Here is a 19,511-nt window from a genome sequence, read left to right on the forward strand (position 1 = left end):
GGTGTAGGCAGTTCGGGCTCAGTCAGTCCATGACCAATGACGCTCCACTCTCTCTCCCACTCTTTTGGGTCCAGTGCTGTTCTAGCACACCTCTGCATCTCAGTCAGTCCCCATCCAGACACTCCATAGCTTCTCTGTCTGCTACTATCTCCTCCACAGGTTCTCTCTACCTCCCACTATCTCTCCTCCACAGCTTATCTCTGTCTCCTCTCTCCTCCACAGCTTATCTGTCTCCCTATCTCTCCTCCACAGCTTATCTGTCTCCTACTCTCTCCACTGTGTTGGGTCCAGCACTACTGTAGTACACCTCCACCATGGCATCTTTGGAGGTCAGCAAGGTGACCACGCTCTCGGTCCTTGTGATGAGGTCATAGCCCAGGCAGAACACACTGAACAGCACAGCGAGCCCCAGCACACAAATCGCAATCTGCGCCACGTGAACAGACTCCTCTCGCTGGTCGCCAGCCCCGTCTATTATCACCCCTGGGGAGAGGACATAACAGCAGGCACCTACGATACCGTTCCCCACACGTCTGGCACTACAGGAGAACATTTGACCTGTCCTGGCATTAGCTCTCCACACCCTAAAATACATCTTAGGGAAGTTCAAGACAGAAGTCTGAATGAAATTGATGTCTGACAGGTTTACAACAGAACATCTCTGCTGATGTCACTCTGTGTTGGCTACAACGCTACAACTCCACAAAGTAGAGGTGTGGAACAAAGGACAAACAGTGGTGTTGGAGATGACCTCATGAGGGCAATAACACAAGGACAGAGGGCTACAGGATACGATTTTATTCATAATCAGAGTACAGTTTCATTTTCAGCTTTCTTTAACAAAGCCTCTTCCCTCGAACATCTTTACAGCAATCAGCAAAAAACAACTTAAATAAAGGAGAGCGCCATCACTGTGTGTGTGCGTTTTGGCTGTCTGAGTGTGTGTGCGTTTTGGCTGTCTGAGTGTGTGCGTTTTGGGCTGTCTGAGTGTGTGCGTTTTGGCTGTCTGAGTGTGTGCGTTTTGGCTGTCTGAGTGTGTGCGTTTTGGGCTGTCTGAGTGTGTGCGTTTTGGGCTGTCTGAGTGTGTGCGTTTTGGGCTGTCTGAGTGTGTGCGTTTTGGGCTGTCTGAGTGTGTGTGCGTTTTGGGCTGTCTGAGTGTGTGCGTTTTGGGCTGTCTGAGTGTGTGCGTTTTGGGCTGTCTGAGTGTGTGCGTTTTGGGCTGTCTGAGTGTGTGCGTTTTGGGCTGTCTGAGTGTGTGCGTTTTGGGCTGTCTGAGTGTGTGCGTTTTGGGCTGTCTGAGTGTGTGCGTTTTGGGCTGTCTGAGTGTGTGCGTTTTGGGCTGTCTGAGTGTGTGCGTTTTGGGCTGTCTGAGTGTGTGCGTTTTGGGCTGTCTGAGTGTGTGCGTTTTGGGCTGTCTGAGTGTGTGCGTTTGGGCTGTCTGAGTGTGTGCGTTTTGGGCTGTCTGAGTGTGTGCGTTTTGGGCTGTCTGAGTGTGTGCGTTTTGGGCTGTCTGAGTGTGTGCGTTTTGGGCTGTCTGAGTGTGTGCGTTTGGGCTGTCTGAGTGTGTGCGTTTTGGGCTGTCTGAGTGTGTGCGTATGAGTTCAGCAGATGGATGGTTCATCGACGGCGTCAGCTCCCTCTGTGACGGCCTTCACACACTTGGCCATGGTCCGAGACGCTCTGCTAATGGGATCTATGGGAGAGAGAGAGAATGTTATACACACACACACACACGTGATGAAAGGATCCCACCAGTTATCCATGTGCATTCCACCCTCTCATCAGTCTGACAAACACATTCACAGCTGTGCTATGACACATTATACATACCTGTCATATAGAAGTCTTTAGCTGTCAGCTGAGGAGAGACGAGAGGATTTGCTAGAAGAGTCTGATTCACAGCCTGAGAGACAGAGAGAGACAGAGAAATAGAGGACGGTTGAGTATGCTCTCAATTTCAGTGTCGAAGAGCAGTCTCCATTTATGATTTCATAACAGCTGATCGTAAAGAAAAGTCAGTTAAGGGGTGGAATGTTCAAGGTTATGTTCTGACCTGTGAGAGTTTGAGGTTAGGGGTAAAAGGTTAAGGGTTACCTGTGAGAGTTGGTTGGCCTGTTTAAAGTAGTTGGCTTCCTCAACGTCGTCGTAGCGGACCAGGTTAGGAGAAACCTCGGCCAGCCGACCCCTCACCTCATCCACAGAGTCATAGGGCAGAGTCAGCCCCGCCAGCTGCAACACACACACACACACACAGGGCAGAGTCAGCCCGCCAGCTGCAACACACACAGTTACATATACAAACACACACACACACACACACACACAGCGTCTTCAATACATTTATATGAGGGTGTGTGTGTACCTCGGAGATGGCTCTGATGATCTTCCAGTCCTCCCTGGCCATGCCGGGCGCGGTGACGGCCACGCGTGTCTGTTGACTCCTCCCCTCTGTGTTGACGTATGTTCCGTTCTTCTCCGTGTACGCCGCGCCAGGCAGGATGACGTCAGCCATGGTGGCACCCACGTCTCCATGGTGACCTGGCAATGATACACATATACCATACATATGCTGTATATAGCATGACAATTGTGTGTGTCATGGGAAGTGTTCTACCCTGATAAATGAACATGCTGTCCTCTGTGTGTGTGTGTGTGTGTGTGTGTGTGTGTGTGTGTGTGTGTGTAGATAGGTGTGTACCCTGGTAGATGATCATGCAGTCTTTAGGCAGGTCCTGTCTGGTGATGCATTCTCCGTCAGCTCCTAGCAGGAACAGAACCTTGGGCGGGGCTTTACGGATAGACTCCACCCCCGCCTTGTAGCCCAGGTCCAGGGCTGCCACCTGACTGGCTACCCTGCAGATAGACAAAAAGATGATTGGACGCTAGTAGACATACACACACAGAGATGATTGGATGCTAGTAGGGATAGACTAAGTTGTTAGCTGTATGCTAAAGGCTAGTAAAAGCTAGATGCTAAATGCTAATATTAGCTATATACTAAATGCTAGTAATAGCTGGATGCTAAATGCGACTAGAAGTTAGCCCAGAGATAGCTTTAGCATGCTAACCTGTGCAGCACGTTGAGGACCTTCCAGCCCTCCTCCACTCCGCTGCTGGCCCTGGCATTCTGGGCGATGGTTTGCACAGAGCTCAAGATGGCTCCTCCATCCTCCCTCTGAAGAGAGGCACTGCCCACCACCACTACCGGCCGCTTGGCCTGCGCGAGCACCTGGAGGAGAGAGAGAGAGAGGGACCGGGGAAAGGTTAGGGCATTGCATAACCACAAACAGAGCTGGATCACGTCCAGTAGTACACACCATTATGGAAGGCAGATATACATTGACTAGATTCTAGAACAGACGTGCTTCTCTGTAATGCAGAATGACCAATCATGTCAGGTCTATTCATGTCATTCCTATCTGTAACAATGTTGGTTACAACATTTCTATCAACAACAATACAACCCCCGTTCCCGCCAACTGCCCCCCCCCCCCCCCCCCCCCCCCCAACAATCCCTTCCCGGTCTGTGGTGGCCGTGGTTACCTGGCAGAAGGGGTGTGTTCCGTTAGCGATGTCCTGCAGCACCTGAGTGGACTCTCCCAGGTGGTCGTAAGTGTAACTCAGATCCACACTGCTCCCCACCACAGACACCTTCAACTCATTATGCAACCAGCTGAGAGGGGAGGGGAGATGGTGAGGGAGGCTTCCTACTGCAGGTTGGTGTGTGTGTGTGAGTGCTGCAGACATCTAATTGATGTATGTGTGTTTGTGCAGGTTGCACTTTTGGATACATCTGTTGCAGAAAGTGGGACCTCACAGCAAGGATTGGTGTGTGTGTGTGTGTGTGTGTGTGTGTGTGTGTGTGTGTGTGTGTGTGTGTGTGTGTGTGTAGCCCATGATTAGGTGTGTGTGTGTTTGAGTGAGTTTAGATGTGTGTGTGTTTGTGTACCTCTTGCGGACGCGTGCATTGAAGAGTGGGGCCTCGTAGCGAGGGTTGGTTCCTATAAGTAGCAGCAGGTCAGCTTCCTCAATGCCACTGATCCGAGAGTTCAGCAGGTAGTTGGAACGCAGGTCAGAGCTACACAAACCACAATACAACCTTTTACTAACCATGAGCCAACCTTTTACTAACATACCATTACTAACCATAATACAACCCATTACTTACCATAATACAAACTATAATTAATGTACCATAACCAACCATAATCTAACCATGACACAACACTCACTCCCACTAACTCCTTCCCCTTCTCTCCCCCACTACTCACCCCTTACTTCCACACCCTTATTCTTCCCCTCCCTCCCCACTGACTCTGCCCGCTCCCCCACCCTTTCCTACCTCCCCCTCCCTGATTTAACCAGACCCAGTGGCAGGGAAGACCCCCACCCTGACTCACCCAGCCCCAGCATCAGGGAAGACCTCCACCCTGACTCACCCAGCATCAGGGAAGACCTCCACCCTGACTCACCCAGCATCAGGGAAGACCCCCAACCTGACTCACCCAGCCCCAATGGCAGGGAAGACCCCCACCCTGACTCACCCAGCATCAGGGAAGACCCCCAACCTGACTCACCCAGCCCCAATGGCAGGGAAGACCTCCACCCTGACTCACCCAGCCCCAGCATCAGGGAAGACCTCCACCCTGACTCACCCAGCCCCAGCATCAGGGAAGACCCCCACCCTGACTCACCCAGCCCCAGCATCAGGGAAGACCTCCTCAGTACAGAGGTTGTCACTGTTCAGTCTGTTGAGCAGGTCCTTCAGAGACACCAGAGCCTCTGCATCCACCATGCCTCCAGCTATGGCTGCCACGTCACTGCCCTGGGCTCCCTGCAACTATACACACACACACACACACACACACACACACACACACACACACACACATGATACCTAAACATACATACAATGTATTCGTCATTCTTAAATGGAAGAAGTTTAGAACCACCAACACTCCTCCTAGATCTGGCTGCCCGGCCAAACTGAGCAATCGGGGGAGAAGGGCCTTAGTCAGGGAGGTGGCAAAGAACCCGATGGTCACTCTGACAGAGCTCCAGAGTTCCTCTGTGGAGATGGGAGAAACTTCCAGAAGTACAACCATCTCTGCAGCACTCCGCCAAATCAGGCCTTTATGGTAGAGTACCCAGACGGAAGCCACTCCTCAGTAAATGGCACATGACAGCCAGCTTGGAGTTTGCCAAAAGACACCTAAAGGACTCTCAGACCACGAGAATCAAGATTCTCTGGTCTGATGAAACCAAGATTAAACTCTTTGGCCTGGATGGAGATGAACGGAGCAAAGTACAGAGAGATCTTTGATGAAAACCTGCTCCAGAGTGCTCAGGACCTCAGACTGGGGCGAAGGTTCACCTTCCAACAGGACAACAACCCTAAGCACACAGCCAAGACAACGCAGGAGAGGCTTCGGGACAAGTCTCAATGTCCTTGAGTGGCCCAGCCAGAGCCTGGACTTGAACCCAATCAAACATCTCTGTAGAGACCTGAAAATAGCTGTGCAGCGACACTCCCCATCCAACCTGACAGAGCTTGAGAGTGTCTGCAGAGAAGGGGAAAAACTCCCCAAATATAGGTGTGCCAAGCTTGTAGCGTCATACCCAAGAAGACTCAAGGCTGTAATCGCTTCCAAAGGTGTCTCAACAAAGTACTGAGTAAAGGGTCTGAATACCTATGTAAAAATGTGATATGTTTGTTTTTAATACATTTGCAAACATTTCTAAAAACCTGTTTATGCTTTGTCATTATGGGGTATTGTGTGTAGATTGAGGGGGGGGACGATTTAATCAACTTTAGAATAAGGCTGTAACGTAACAAAATGTGGGAAAAGTAAAGTGGTCTGAATACTTTGGAATGCACTGTATATATTAACTTTTTATACAGACATAAAGATTAGACACCACTTCAGATCTTCCTACAGACAGACTGAAAACAATGTCATTGCCTATAGTGTCCAACATGTCTGTTGAGTGAAAGACATCAGTGACAGACACTACACATAGACTTACTGCTCCGGCCACACGTGTGAGTACGTCTTCCCAGGATGTGGGGACCAGCTGTCCTGACGCCTCCTTCACCATAGGCTGGGTCAGCCTCTGGCGCTTCAGACCGTCATACGCAAACCTACACACACACACACGTTATATACATATATTGATTGAAGTCCCAGCTGGTTGCAGGGTGATAGACAGGTAAGGGGTGTGGTTAGGACCAGGTGTGGGCAGGTTCTGTGTCTCACCTGGTCTTGTCTGAGATCCACTCCTCGTTGATGTCTTCGTTCAGGCGGGGCAGAACCCTCATCACCTCTCCACCACGCGTACTCACAATGATGTTACTGCCTACTGCATCCAACACATCTATAGACTCAGTCTTCCTGCAAACACACAGCAAGGTTACACACATAACAATGGTACTGCCTACACCTCTATCATGTCTATATACTAGATCTAGAGTGTAGATTCATCTTCCTTTTTACAAACACACACTTGATATATTAACACACGCACAGTACCTGGTCTCCCAGGGTCGTGAGGTGAAGGCGTATGGTTTGGAGGTGAGGGCTCCCACGGGACAGATGTCGATGACGTTTCCTGACATCTCGGACATGAACATCTTCTCCACGTACGTCCCCACCTGCATGTTGTTCCCTCTGCCTGTGGTACCCAGGTCCTCTACACCTGCAATCTCACTGGCAAAACTGGCATAGGGAAGAAAACAACAATCAAATCAAATGATCAATACCACCCCATGGCCTGCAATCTCACAGGCAAAACTGGCATTTGGGCACAAAGGCCTAGCATTAGAATGTATACAGAGTGGAGATATGAGTACGCTGGCTGAGAAGGACAATCAGAGCAGAGAGAGAGAAGAATACACTGTGTCTCAGTGCAAGAGGCGTCACTACAGTTCCTGGTTCAAATCATTTGTGGGTTCATCAGCATTTGTGAGTTCGATTACTGGCTCAAAATGGCTAGAAACAAAGACCTTTCTTCTGAAACTTGGCCTGTAATCGAAAACACAAATGCTGATGCTCCAGATACTCAACTAGTCTAAAGAAGGCCAGTTTTATTGCTTCTTTAATCAGAACAACAGTTTTCAGCTGTACTAACATAATTGCAAAAGGGTTGTCTAATGGTCAATTACCCTTTTAAAATTATAAACTTGGATTAGCTAACACAACGTGCCATTGGAACACAGGAGTGATGGTTGCTGATAATGGGCCTCTGTATGCCTATGTAGATATTCCATAAAATAATCTGCCGTTTCCAGCTACAATAGTAATTTACAACATTAACAATGTCTACACTGTATTTCTGATCAATATTATGTTATTTTAATGGACAAAAATAAATAAATCTTTCAAAAACAAGGACATTTCTAAGTGACCCCAAACTTTTGAATGGTAGTATATATATATAAAAATGTAAACAAGGGAGTGAGAGAGAGTAAGGAGTACGGTGGCTAAGAAGGACAAACAAAGAGGAGAAAGAGTAGTACGGTGGCTGAGAGGGACATACTGAGCATAGTACTCACCGGATGCAGCGTGTGCACTGGATGCAGCGGGTCATGATTGTTTTGATGAGTGGTCCAATGTTCTTATCCTCCACAGCCCGCTTGTCCTCAGAGAAGCGACTGCGGTCTGAACCAAACTGCATGGACTGGTCCTGAGACACAAACCAAACCCAAAAACACAACTGTCAGTGTGTGTGTGTGTGCATTTACACATCCAGAGTGTGTGTGTTTACCTGAAGGTCACACTCTCCTCCCTGGTCACAGATGGGGCAGTCCAGAGGGTGGTTAGCCAGCAGGAACTCCATCACTCCCTCTCTGGCCTTGCGGGTCTTCTCTGAGTTGGTCAGGATGTTCCAGCCTTTCATCACTGGCATGGCGCACGCGGCCGCTAGCTTTGGGGCTTTCTCAATCTCCACCAGACACATTCTGCAGTTCCCAGCCACGGACAGGCGCTCGTGGTAGCAGAATCGAGGAATCTGCACCCCCATCTTCTCACAGGCCTAAACACACACAGATACAATGAGTCAGTCACGGTAAAACACACAGCCACAATTTGTCACCAGGGCTAGTGTTTAACCCTACAGGGTGATTGGGGTCAGGGTGAGGTCAAAGTGCAAAGGTTACCTGCAGCACGGTGGTTCCAGGAAGCACCTCTACTGGTTTCCCATCAACAAACACCTCCACCATGTTACTGGCAGCTCTCGCTGAGGTAAGCACTGCAAACACAGATACAGATTACACTTCAAAGCAACCAGAAACCCTAGAGAAATTGTGAGTGTTCTCTTTAAAACACATGAATGTATCCAAGTAGCTTGAGGGTGCACACACAATCTTTACCATTGTTGGAGGGGGCCAGGCTACCCTTGGCTGCCCCTGCTAGAGCTCGGCTAACGGATGGCAAACGCAACATGACGCTAGAAAGAGAGAGAGCGCAGAAGTCAAACATCTCTAACTGGCTACTGTGGCTATAGCTAAGACTTCTAGCAATCTTATCTAAAAGTACTTCACTGTATGGGTTACATATGTTATAACAAATGACATTAGTTGGATTAATTATGATCATATATGTGCACCACTACCGGTGATCTATGGCCAAGGGACAACTGCGTTACGAGCTGTAAACACAAGATGTAACAAAATCGGACACCCTTGCTAGTTGTCACCTTGCTAGAAGTTGTCACACACACACAGTCAACATATGAGTGAATCCATGTCCACATCAGTTAAGTTATATCTAACGGTCTCCCCTATCTCTAATGTTAGCCCTGGACCAGCTGTTGACGTTCTCCCCACTCGAGTTGGTGTTGAATGCTTTCTAGGTTAGCAAGTTAAAGCGTTCAATGTTAACTAACTACAAGTCAAGGACACGGGACATCGCACTGATTTTACAGCGGCTGGCTGTTACTAAATCCAAAGATTGTAAACTATACAATCGGCATGGTCACATAGGAATGAAGTATTGGTATTTTATTCTTACCTTGTCGCTATTTGGCCTTCTTGACCAGAACAGCGATTTATGTATGCACTAGCTAGCAATCCTACTGCGAATCTCCGTCACAACAACGAAAATGAACGATTCACCACGATATATTAAAGGAAGAAATAGCTCATTTTGCCCATACTTCTTAATTTAAAATTAAGTTACATGCATTTACATAATAATAAAACATTTGCATATGTTCAAAACTATTATAATCATAAAGATATTTAACGTTTTCGAGTTATAATGTGCCCTTTCACCCCATAAAACGTTAGTACTTCCGGTTGAAATGCTTTCCTAAATGTTCGTGATTTGTGTGCTTTTACTGTTTAAATAACCACTTTGATGTTTAATAGATATATATATTGAAATACATTAGCAAGCCATATTTTATTTGTATCATATTATAACAGTATTGTTACGAGAACGATGAATGCTGATTGTATGCTGCATTTTGTGAGACTTTTGTATAAACGTCAAACTATCAAAATAATAATAGAATCTCTAATTTTATAGCTGCAGTTTGGTGAAAGTGACATTATTTTTAGAATGGAAGAAAATAACATTGGAAGGAGAGAAGAAGGAGGTGGAGTCACACGGTTCGCGCCGTCACTGGTATAAAATCCTCCTCGTGTTCCTTCTTCGCTCCTTCGCTCTTCCTGCACTGCACGTCTTGTAAAGGTCTCAGAAGCATCTTGAACAATGGGCTTTGGCGATCTGAAAACCCCTGGCGGCCTCAAGGTCCTCAACGACTTTTTAGCCGACAAGAGCTACATCGAGGGGTTGGTAGGCATTTTTACCCATTTTTGTTGTATCGACCAAGCTAGCCAGCCAACCGACGATGGCGTCGCAGTTGGCAAGTTAGCTATGTAAGCGACATTCTAGCTAACGTTAGCCTTCTGAACTTCGTGCAAGGTATTTTACGGATATGATTTTGAATTCATAGTTATTATACTCGTGTCGCCTTAAAGTAGACGCCAAACCCGAGGCTCGGTTTTGTGGACACCCAGAGTAGGTAATGGTGTTAACGTCACGGACGAGCATTTAATTTAGTTTGAATGACGTGGACGGCTGTACATGAAGGCGCTAGATTGGAGGGGATGTCTAATTTTGCTGGTTTGGTTCTAGGTGCCGATATTAAAATGCACTGATGGCTCGGCTAGTAGGTCACATTTATCATTCCGATGCTGTAGTTTTATCAAACCTTGTCACCTGATTTTTAACTGTGCAAACCCTGGAGTACAGCTTGGTGTACAATGTGAAGTTGTATGATATTTAAGTGAAATGGCTAGGTAGTTCGTGAACTACACCTTGAGTGAAGTTTAGTGAGGCTCGGGTACTAAACGGGGGGGGGGGCGTGTATTTGGGGTAATTGGAAGGTCCAGAATGCTCAGCTAGTATTCTGCAACTTGCATGATGGTTATCAAGTATGAAATGACGAATCTGTGCTACGTTACTTTTACATCCGCAATGTGCTGTAGGCACAGATCTAGGATCCAATTGTTTTCATTCTATACTGACTTCTAACGTTCCCTGTGCAGGTGGGTCCCCTCCCAGGCTGACGTGGCTGTGTTCGATGCAATCTCCTCAGCCCCCTCAACAGCCCAGTGCCATGCTCTGCGCTGGTACAACCATATCAAGTCGTTCCAGAACCAGAAGGGCAGGTGTGTTGTACACTAATTTCCAGTTAATTAAATTACTAGTTACCCTTCGCTACTGATCTAGGATTTGCGTGATGATTTCACACCATCTTTCGCCTGATTGCCTGATGCACCACCTTTTTGTACTGATGAATCTGGATCATGGATGAAAATAAGATGGGTGAATACATGGATTGAGACATCTGTCTAACTTGCCCTCCCTACCTTCTCCCCACCCTTTTTACCCTTTCTCTACACCCTTTCTCTACTCACTTTTCTTCCCTGCCCTTTGTCCTCTCCTCTACTTCTGTCTTCCCCTCCCCTCACTGCAGTCTGCCAGGAGTAAAGAAGCCCCTGGGTCAGTATGGTCCTGCCGGGGTGGAGGACAAGACAGCTGCTGACTCAAAGGATGATGACGATGACATGGACCTGTTTGGCTCTGATGAAGAGGTGACTGCTTCCTGTTTTGAATTCAATCAAACTTTATTAATCCTCAGCGGGTGAGCCCCCCGAGCTATGACTGGGTTATATGATCATCCAACCCACCGTTCGCCTGATCTAGTGATGTACCACTTTTTAGTTTGAGTGGCCCAGTGTCTCCCCTACTGTTGCGTTGTGGCCGATCAGCTGACCACAACCTTTGACCTCTCACCCCTGCAGGAGGACGCAGAGGCAGAGAAGCTGAAGGAGGAGAGAATCGCAGCTTACGCTGCCAAGAAGTCAAAGAGTACGTCATGCACAGTTAACATTACACACCTTGTGCAATGTAGGCTAGAAAAGTCACGTGTGCACGTCCTGCGACGCTGTGAAGGACAGAACATTGCCCACATGCACAAAGCTGGCTATTCTATGATGATCCTAACACCATCTTTCGGCTGATTTGTGATGGATACCTTTTTATGATCTGAGTACTCCCAGACAATGTAAGGTGCTTGTTTGGTGGTTTTGAGGGGTTGACGCTCATGGTCAGTCTCTGTGCTTTCTGTTTGTTCTTTCTGTGTACATCTGTCCTCCACAGAGCCCACACTCATCGCCAAGTCATCGATCCTGCTTGACGTGAAACCGTGGGATGATGAGACGGACATGGCCAAGCTGGAGGAGTGTGTTCGCAGCATCTCAATGGACGGCCTGCTTTGGGGACAGTGTAAGTGCAGGAAGAGTGCACTATAGTGGTGGCTGGTGAAAGGATGACAGCGCATGGTAAAGGCTGGAATGGAACTGCTATGGTTTCATTCCAGCCATTACTGCAAACAACCTGAGGACAGTTACCAGTGCTACTATTGACTGCTGCAGGTTAAGTTACAATGCAGCTGGTTCAGTGCTGCTTTGTTTCCTACTATCCCGGTCTGTCTGCACTCCACGGAAGGCAGGGACGCTTGGTCTCTAACACTTCTGTAGATCTTGCTCAATCTGTCATGGACTCGGCTCTTGTTTGATTGGGTGCTGTGGCTAGAATGTCTCCACTAAAACACGTGTTGACATCTGTTCCCTTCCCCCCCTTCAGCCAAGCTGGTACCAGTGGGCTATGGCATCAAGAAGCTGCAGATCGGGTGTGTGGTAGAGGACGACAAGGTGGGAACAGACCAGCTGGAGGAACAGATTACAGCTTTTGAGGACTACGTCCAGTCTATGGATGTGGCTGCCTTCAACAAGATCTAAAACTCAAACACTTACCAACGAAGACACTGAGCACTTTGGAGCTGCAATAAAAAGCACTTCAGATGGATAATGTTTCTTTGTTACATTCAGACAAGTGGTACTGCCTGGTTTATGTAGCTTTTGACTGAAGACTTTGGTGTTTGGGGAAAACTCAGCTGGTGAATTGTATTTTCTGTTGAGGGTCCTAAAGGTGCAATATGCTGAAATCACTCTGCCATTTCCTGGTTGCTTGAACAGGTTGTGTAGAGAATCATTGTACCATCTAAACTGCTGAAATGTATTCAATAAACAAATATTGTATTTTCAGCTGTTTAATGGTAGTGTAAAGAACCAAAACTTATGACGCATAGAAATGGTTTGTTGGTCTTCTATTTAGAAGGGTAGTTTTGGGAGAAACACAAAATGAACTGTGGTAAACACAGGCTTAAATCTTGTGTTCTGGGTATCATCGGTAAACTTATGTAATGAGCACAAAGGCTTCATAACGGTCAAGTCAACTGCCATCTCAGACCTTTTATTCAGCTATTCAAACACGTTTGTCACTTCCCATAGGGATGCCTGGACGACCCCGAGTTCAACTCGTTTTGGGCGAGCAGCCAAGTGACCGATATATAAAAATTCTATGTGCATTTGGTCGGGTCTCCAAAAAGTTACGTGGCAGCTTTTAAGCTGTCATTCTGAAATGTTTGAACATAGAGATGAAGGGCATGGTTCAGATTGATTTCAAAATACGATTTACCCTTAAAATTCCATTGAACCTTGGGAGACGCCAATTGTCGTAAGACGTGTTTCACAAAGGCAACCTGGGGACCCGAGGTAAGCAAGACACAGCAGTGTAAACTTCCCTTTGTTGCCACAGCATAGTTCAATGGCTGTGCCAAAGCTGGTGGATGAATAAAGATATCTTACTAGATCTCTTACTCAAGCCGTTCACATTGAAGAAAAAAGCCACAGTTTTGGGGGTTGCAAAACACTTAGCAATTTAAGGGGTGCCTCCTATGGACACAAATACGACATGTCTGGTCTGCTTAGTTCATTGACTAACGTTATATGAACCAGCAAATATTTGCGATATGGATGTCTTGCTTCCTCTTCCGTAATCTCTGGTACCGGTAGGAATTCGTGTCCGCCAAGCCGGGTAACGTCACTTCTCCGGGAAGAGCAAAATACGGATGCCGAACAGAACCGAATGGAATAACAAAACAGGTGAAAAGGCGGGAAGGTATGTTTGTGTGGATATGGAAACTAAACTCGTTGAAATTGACAACGGGTCTCTGCTGTATTATATTTCTCTAGCATATCTTTAGTCCCGGAATCTCCCCGTGCAAGCATGGCTAGCTAACGTCAGTGAGGCTGCTACTATTAGCTAGCTAGCATAACGAGATCAGCTATTTCCCAATTGTTTAAAAACTCTGTTACTTGCTAGATACCTAAAGTTGTGTTTATTAATTATGCATATCAGTAGTGTTGCAGATTGCAGTCATCCAGCTAGCTCCTTGCTGTAGAAGTGAAATTGTGATTTATTTAGAGAAAGCTAATCGAGGACAGAGCAGAAGGCCAGGTGTTCTTTCTGTGCCGAGCGTGTCCTCGTTCCAACCAATCACGGCAGAGCTTGCTGTCTAGCCACTTAACTTCCGCGCGATCTGCAGATTTCACCCCACGCGCCGTGGAATAAATAGCCTACATGCAAGATACAGATCTCAGTTGGCCTAAGCAATAACATTGGAATTGTAAACTAGCCAGATAACTTTTGTTGTATCATTATGGCAATGCTGGAAAAGCAAATAACCTCTGAAATGCCGCATCTTTTAATTGTCATGTGTCACTACTTCAGTTGTTGGTCCAGAATCAGGTTGCCCTTGGAGATGGGAGACTGATCTGACATAATGTGATTGGCCAGCCTGAGACTGAAGCTTCCCTGACTCTTCCCCCAGCGAGTGAGTTGGTTTCTGGTGTTTTGGATATGATTTATTTCACAACAAGCCACACAACTTTTTATGTACAGGATACACTTTTATATTTTAGTCTCCTCTTTGTGTGTGTTTTCAGATGTAGAACACCAAATGCCCGCTGACGAGCAGTCTGCCCCCTCTGCTCAAGGTAAGAGGATAGAAAGTACTGCTAGCCAACTCAAATCAAATTTGTTACATACAGGTGTTTAGCAGATGTTATAGCGGGTGTAGCGTAATGCTTGTGAGCGTGCATGCAGGTTTGTGTTGTCTGAGCGTAAACGGCGTCAGTGTGCTAGCTTAGCATATAGCGCTGCCTCTATGAACTTGCCTCTGACTGGGTTTGAGCCAGGGTCCTGTAACTCACTAACACGCTTGACAACGTATAGAAAATGATCCAATTCCATAGCACCATTTGCGATATTTCAAACTAGCTGTGGAGTGAACGTCCTTATCTCTGATACATGAAGTTCTGTTCTGTCTGTTTGTCTGACAGATGCAGAGCAGGGTCAGACAGATCCACAGAAGGAGATGGACACTGTTAGCAGGTGAGTCAGCAAACACCCACAGGGTTCATTTGTCGTGATCGTGTTTTGGTTGTGTCCACATCAGTTGTGTTGTGTTACATGTTGTGTTCTCTGTCTTCTCAAGGGGGGAGAGGGAGGAGGAGCAGCCCGGGCCATCCAGAGTTCCTCCGCCCAGACAGGGCTACTGCAGCTGCTGCCAGATACTCTACAACAACGTGGAGCAGCACATCCTAAGCCCCAGACACAGGGAGGTGGTTCATAGACCTCGCACCTACGTCCCCTCAGGAAGCCTGATGGAGAGATTCCTATCGGACGTAATCCAGCATCACCCGCACCTCTACAACGACCCTCGGTAACGCACACACACAATCCGTTAACATCACCCTCAACTCTCTATCCCTGTCAGTATTATTTCTGTCAGCCCGAGTCTCTTTCCTCTGATTTACCTTTCTGTGTGTCTTAAGCCCCACCCACGCTGACCTGCCGTCTCTGAGCAGCCCGCTGGTTCCCAGGGAGGAGCTATTGGATCTCTGCGCCAGCGACGATGACGGGGCGTCGCTCGGAACCCGAGAGCACATGCCCAGCTCTGACGACTCTTCCTGTCAGCTCGTTTACGTACAGGAAGCGGATGTTGCCTCGGAAACAAGGACCAGCCAACCAGCAGAAGGTAGAGGGGGAAAGGCGGCGTCAGAGAGGTTAACCCCAACTGCTCCAGACCAGGATATAAGACCAAGTTCTGGGGAAGGGACTCACTCACACACACCTTCCCCGGACCACTTACCAACACACCCCACGAGACCTTGTAGCCAGAAGCAAACCCCTCCTCCGCTCCACCGGAAAGCACACAGGAAGACCAACCGGCGGAGAGAGAGAGGGAGCAACTCCTCCTCTTCCTCCATCCATCCTCCCCGCTCCCCCGCTTCTCCACAGTTGTGTGCTACCCCAACGGACCAGAGAACCCAGGAAACACCAGAGAACCAGCCTCCCTACAAGCCGAGGGACCGGACCCCAGACCCCAAGCCCCGGACGGTAAACACTGGCTGGGCTGCATGGGCGGGGGTGCCCCCCTGGAGGCGGAGGGAGACCCAGAAGGAGCAGGCGTTCTCCAGTGACCACTCCGACCCTGAGGGGGACACGATAGAGGAGGTGATCCAGAGACACTGCTACGGCCGCAGTCCCACACAACACCACCAGAGGGACCACAACATATGGACAGGGGGGGATACGGACAGCTTCCACCTTAGCCTCCCTGGCTCACTGGGAGTGGGTTCGGATGACAGTGAGGACTGGGATACCCCTGTGCAGGTGGCTATTGGGAGGGGGCAGGAGCGGAGGAAGGACATCCCTGTGGTAGTAGGCTTAAGGCAGGGTGGAGGGGAGCGGGAGGGCAGGGCCCTGGCCTGTCTCATGGAGGTACAGGTGAACATGGAGGACCAGTTGTACACCAGCCAGCTGGATTCTGCCCTCAACCCTGAGACTAGGACAGCGGGGGAGACAGGGATGGGGGAGACAGAGGGAGAAATGGAACGAACAGTGGAGGAGATTCTCCCAGCACTCCCCCACATCCCCGTGTCCTTCCTGGGGAAGACGTGGACCCAGGTGCTGCTGGAGGACGAGCAGAAGGTGGAGAACATGGTCCGAGAGTTCCGGCAAGGAAGGTTCCTCTGCTACTTCAAAAGCGAATCCCTCGCCAGGTACGCACAGACCAGATTCTGACCTGATTCGTCAGGAGTATTTCTACATCATTGAAATCCACCAAACGGCTACTTTTCTCTCTCATGTTCATATTTCTGATGATGTCATTCACAGGCACGGGAAGCGGAGCAGCAGAGATATGGGGCGTGGCCAGAAGGAGGGGATGGAAGACGGGGGGTGGGTTCCCCTTGGTGACCATGACAATGAAGATGACAACCCAGAATGCCAGATGAGGGGGAGGGAGGTGCTTAGGCGGAGGAAAGTTAGCAGGAGTTATCGCCTGGCGTCCAGGTGTCAGGTGGTCAAAGTGAGTCACGGGACACAGACTACAGCAGCCATCATCCCCACCATCCGACAGAGAACACTGGACCAGACAGGCACATCCCCGGACATCCTCACGCTGCCCTGTCAGGACCCCGGCGTTGACCAGGAGAAGACCCCAGAGGTGAAGACAAGGCTGTGCTCTCTCCGTCTGCCTGTCTCCTACTCCCGCATCATGACCCCCCTGCAGCCCAAAACCACCCTGATCTATGTCCTCTCCTCCCCCGAAACCCCTCCCTTTGACCCCAAGCCCCGCCTCAGACCTATCGCCAGGGGCAACCGCGGCAGGAAAAGGTCATGTGACGGGTGTGAAGGCGACGTGGGGGCCAAGGTCAAATACAAAAGGGTTCCTTTGAGGTACTATGACCCTGCCACCCACCGCATTCTGAAGACCCCCCCCAAGGGCTTGAACCTCACCCCCTCCTCCTCTGGCCTCCTCAGACCCCCCCAGGCCCACGTGGTCAGACAACTGTTCAGGAGCCTGAGTCCAGACATCAATACAGAGAGACAGGGGGGAGAGGGAGGGAGAGATGGGTCGGGGGGTAGGAGAAGGGGTCGCAGCGGGGGCAGTGTGGCGTCAGGGTCACTCTTAGAGGCAGGGGGGTCATTTGGGGCTGAAGGTCAGGGTTCATCGGAGGCAGGGTCATCTGTGACTACGCCCTTCAGCCGCTCCTCTCCGTCCAATAGCAGCCGATTTCTACTGAGCACGCTCTCTCCCGACACAAACTCTAACCCAGAAGTGACCCGGCAGCGGAGGCGGAGAGGAGGAGGACGGGAACGGAAGTTAAAGACGGACCGACCTCTAACCCCTGAGAAAGACCACTCTTCTCCGTACAGGCCTTGGACAAGAGGGGGTAGGGGAGAACGGCAACCAGCAAGACACAGCTCAAAAAGGGGGCGACCACCTCAAATCAGCCCTCCACCTAAACCTCCACCACCCCAGGACCTCTCTCCCACAGTCGAGCCCAGGAAAGGGCCCTCGAGACGGGTCGCAGAGAGTAAGAAACTCCCAAGGCCCAAAAGCCCAGCCAGGGGGGTCACTTCCACCCCTCTGAAACAGGCCATCAGAACACCAAGCCGCCGGTCGTCCCCCCGACAAACCCGTGTTCCACTGCCCACCCGGACACTGAGGAGGAGAGTGAGGAGATGACGGGATGCATCTCAGTGGCTTCCTTTCCTTGTCTCCTTTCCTCCAGACGCACTGACATGAAGTAACATGGGCGTGTTTAGCAGGGTGAATGTTCATAATGTAGCAGATACATATGTTACTAATTCACATGATAAGAGCTATGTCTGCTCCACTTCATTACAATTCTACCTGAGACCTTGACGGTTTTCACATTGCTTTCTCCTGTCCTGCTTTCAGTGCAGATGAAAGAGAGGAGACAAGGAGCATCTATTGAGATGTACCCTGGCTCTCTGAAGAGATGGGGTGAGAGAGAATGTAGAGAAGTGGAGGAGAGATTACCTCTTCCTCTCTCTGCTTCCCATCCTTCTCTCCTACGGTCATGTTTTGCACAGAAACCAGCAGCAGAATAGTTAGCAGGATGTTTTTCAAGCTGTCTGTTTTGACATGGTGGTTGTTGTGTTCTCAGTTTTATTTTTTACAATCAGGATATTTTTTTACGTTTATAAGGACTTTGTCAAAAGCTTGTTTATTTAATAAATAATGTACATGAATTAAAACATTTTGTCATAGGTTTCTCTAATGAAAGAGCAGAATCATTTCAGTACAACTCTACTTCATACAAATATACGTTTCATATGTATTACACAGGAAAGTATGGAATTTACACAATAACTCACATCATCGGGCGTCAAAGTCTAGAGAAGCCTTCTGGATACATGCTCTGGCCCGTGGTTGTGTCGGAGGATGGGGCATGGAGTGTGTGCGCGTTTGGGACGGAGTGTGTGTTCACTGCATAGACGAGATGACACACTGAGTCCCCCACTTCCTCTGCAGCCTCCAACAACTCCAACTCCCGTCTGCAGTCTGGAGAAACATACTCATACCTTAATACACACACAAATACACACCTTCACACAACTACACACACATAAGTGTAGTAGTGTGTAGAACTACAGAGAGCTCATTCGTAAACTCACCTGTATGTGTGTGAGTGTGTAGCGACAGCTCACTTATTAGTCGTTGCACCAGCTCACACAGTCGCTCCTCCTCCACTAAACTACACATCCCAGAATACTCCTCTTCAGAGACACTCTGGTCTTTCATTGGCCCAGTGACCTGCCCATCACAGGGCTGTGGGTTAGAGGTAATTCTCCCGTGCATGGTGGGAGTGTGAGTCTCTGTGACTGAGTCAGTCTCAGTCTGCTTCTCCTCTTCATCATCCTCATCACCTCTCTGATCTTCTGTCTTCATCTCATTCCTCTGCATCTTTGCTGTGTAACATTCTTCCTCCTCTACCCTCGCCTTCTCTTCCCTCTCCTCCTCTTCCCTCTCCTCCTCTTCTCTCTCTCTTTCTCTGGATCCAGAGGAAGATGCAGAGCTCTGGGACTCTACAGGACAGGCTATGTCTCTCTCTGTCCTGTATTTAGCATGTGGGATGACATTAGCATGTGGGATGACATTAGCATGAGGCATGACGTCAGCATGTGGGATGACATTAGCATGAGGCATGACGTCAGCATGTGGGATGACATTAGCATGAGGCATGAGGTCAGCATGTGTCCCTGACATGCTAAGAGCCT

The 19,511-nt window shown here is 48.8% G+C and overlaps 4 protein-coding genes across 5 annotated transcripts in view; 2 read left to right on the plus strand and 2 right to left on the minus strand.

Annotated features, from left to right (window-relative positions):
• Positions 1 to 1,164: 1,164 nt before the first annotated feature.
• Positions 1,165 to 9,114, minus strand: LOC115196425 (NADH-ubiquinone oxidoreductase 75 kDa subunit, mitochondrial). The gene is made up of 17 exons (XM_029757253.1): positions 9,009 to 9,114; positions 8,369 to 8,445; positions 8,156 to 8,247; positions 7,765 to 8,031; positions 7,553 to 7,683; positions 6,531 to 6,716; positions 6,258 to 6,392; positions 6,028 to 6,142; positions 4,695 to 4,840; positions 3,950 to 4,078; positions 3,544 to 3,673; positions 3,069 to 3,229; positions 2,699 to 2,853; positions 2,363 to 2,538; positions 2,095 to 2,229; positions 1,831 to 1,903; positions 1,165 to 1,693 (listed from the first exon to the last, which is right to left on the minus strand). Exons 2-17 carry the CDS (start codon positions 8,439 to 8,441, stop codon positions 1,602 to 1,604), a joined length of 2,196 nt encoding a protein of 731 aa, XP_029613113.1. The 5' UTR covers positions 8,442 to 8,445; positions 9,009 to 9,114; the 3' UTR covers positions 1,165 to 1,601.
• Positions 9,115 to 9,644: 530 nt separating this feature from the next.
• Positions 9,645 to 12,377, plus strand: LOC115196427 (elongation factor 1-beta). The gene is made up of 6 exons (XM_029757255.1): positions 9,645 to 9,793; positions 10,553 to 10,675; positions 10,984 to 11,101; positions 11,312 to 11,378; positions 11,670 to 11,795; positions 12,156 to 12,377. The coding sequence occupies exons 1-6, from the start codon at positions 9,714 to 9,716 to the stop codon at positions 12,308 to 12,310; spliced, it is 669 nt and encodes a 222-aa protein (XP_029613115.1). The 5' UTR covers positions 9,645 to 9,713; the 3' UTR covers positions 12,311 to 12,377.
• An 86-nt stretch (positions 12,378 to 12,463) lies between these two features.
• On the plus strand, positions 12,464 to 18,483 carry LOC115196424 (uncharacterized). 2 transcript variants are annotated; one of them, XM_029757251.1, is made up of 7 exons: positions 12,464 to 13,532; positions 14,145 to 14,247; positions 14,360 to 14,410; positions 14,756 to 14,807; positions 14,911 to 15,138; positions 15,251 to 16,480; positions 16,596 to 18,483. In XM_029757251.1, exons 3-7 carry the CDS (start codon positions 14,374 to 14,376, stop codon positions 17,950 to 17,952), a joined length of 2,904 nt encoding a protein of 967 aa, XP_029613111.1. In that variant the 5' UTR covers positions 12,464 to 13,532; positions 14,145 to 14,247; positions 14,360 to 14,373; the 3' UTR covers positions 17,953 to 18,483. The 2 variants fall into 2 exon arrangements, with proteins under 2 accessions (XP_029613111.1, XP_029613112.1); XM_029757252.1 differs by having other exon boundaries at positions 12,464 to 13,516.
• dytn (dystrotelin) overlaps positions 18,431 to 19,511 on the minus strand; it is a 21,984-nt gene continuing 20,903 nt past the window's right edge. Inside the window, exons 14-15 of the mRNA XM_029757254.1 lie at positions 18,909 to 19,509; positions 18,431 to 18,795 (exon numbers count right to left, since the gene is read on the minus strand). Of these exons, the coding sequence (XP_029613114.1) occupies positions 18,620 to 18,795; positions 18,909 to 19,509 (777 nt within the window). The 3' untranslated portion in view covers positions 18,431 to 18,619. The remainder of the gene's footprint in view (positions 18,796 to 18,908; positions 19,510 to 19,511) is intronic.

The sequence above is a fragment of the Salmo trutta genome, chromosome 6 (assembly GCF_901001165.1).
Source record: "Salmo trutta chromosome 6, fSalTru1.1, whole genome shotgun sequence".
Lineage (NCBI taxonomy): Eukaryota > Metazoa > Chordata > Actinopteri > Salmoniformes > Salmonidae > Salmo > Salmo trutta.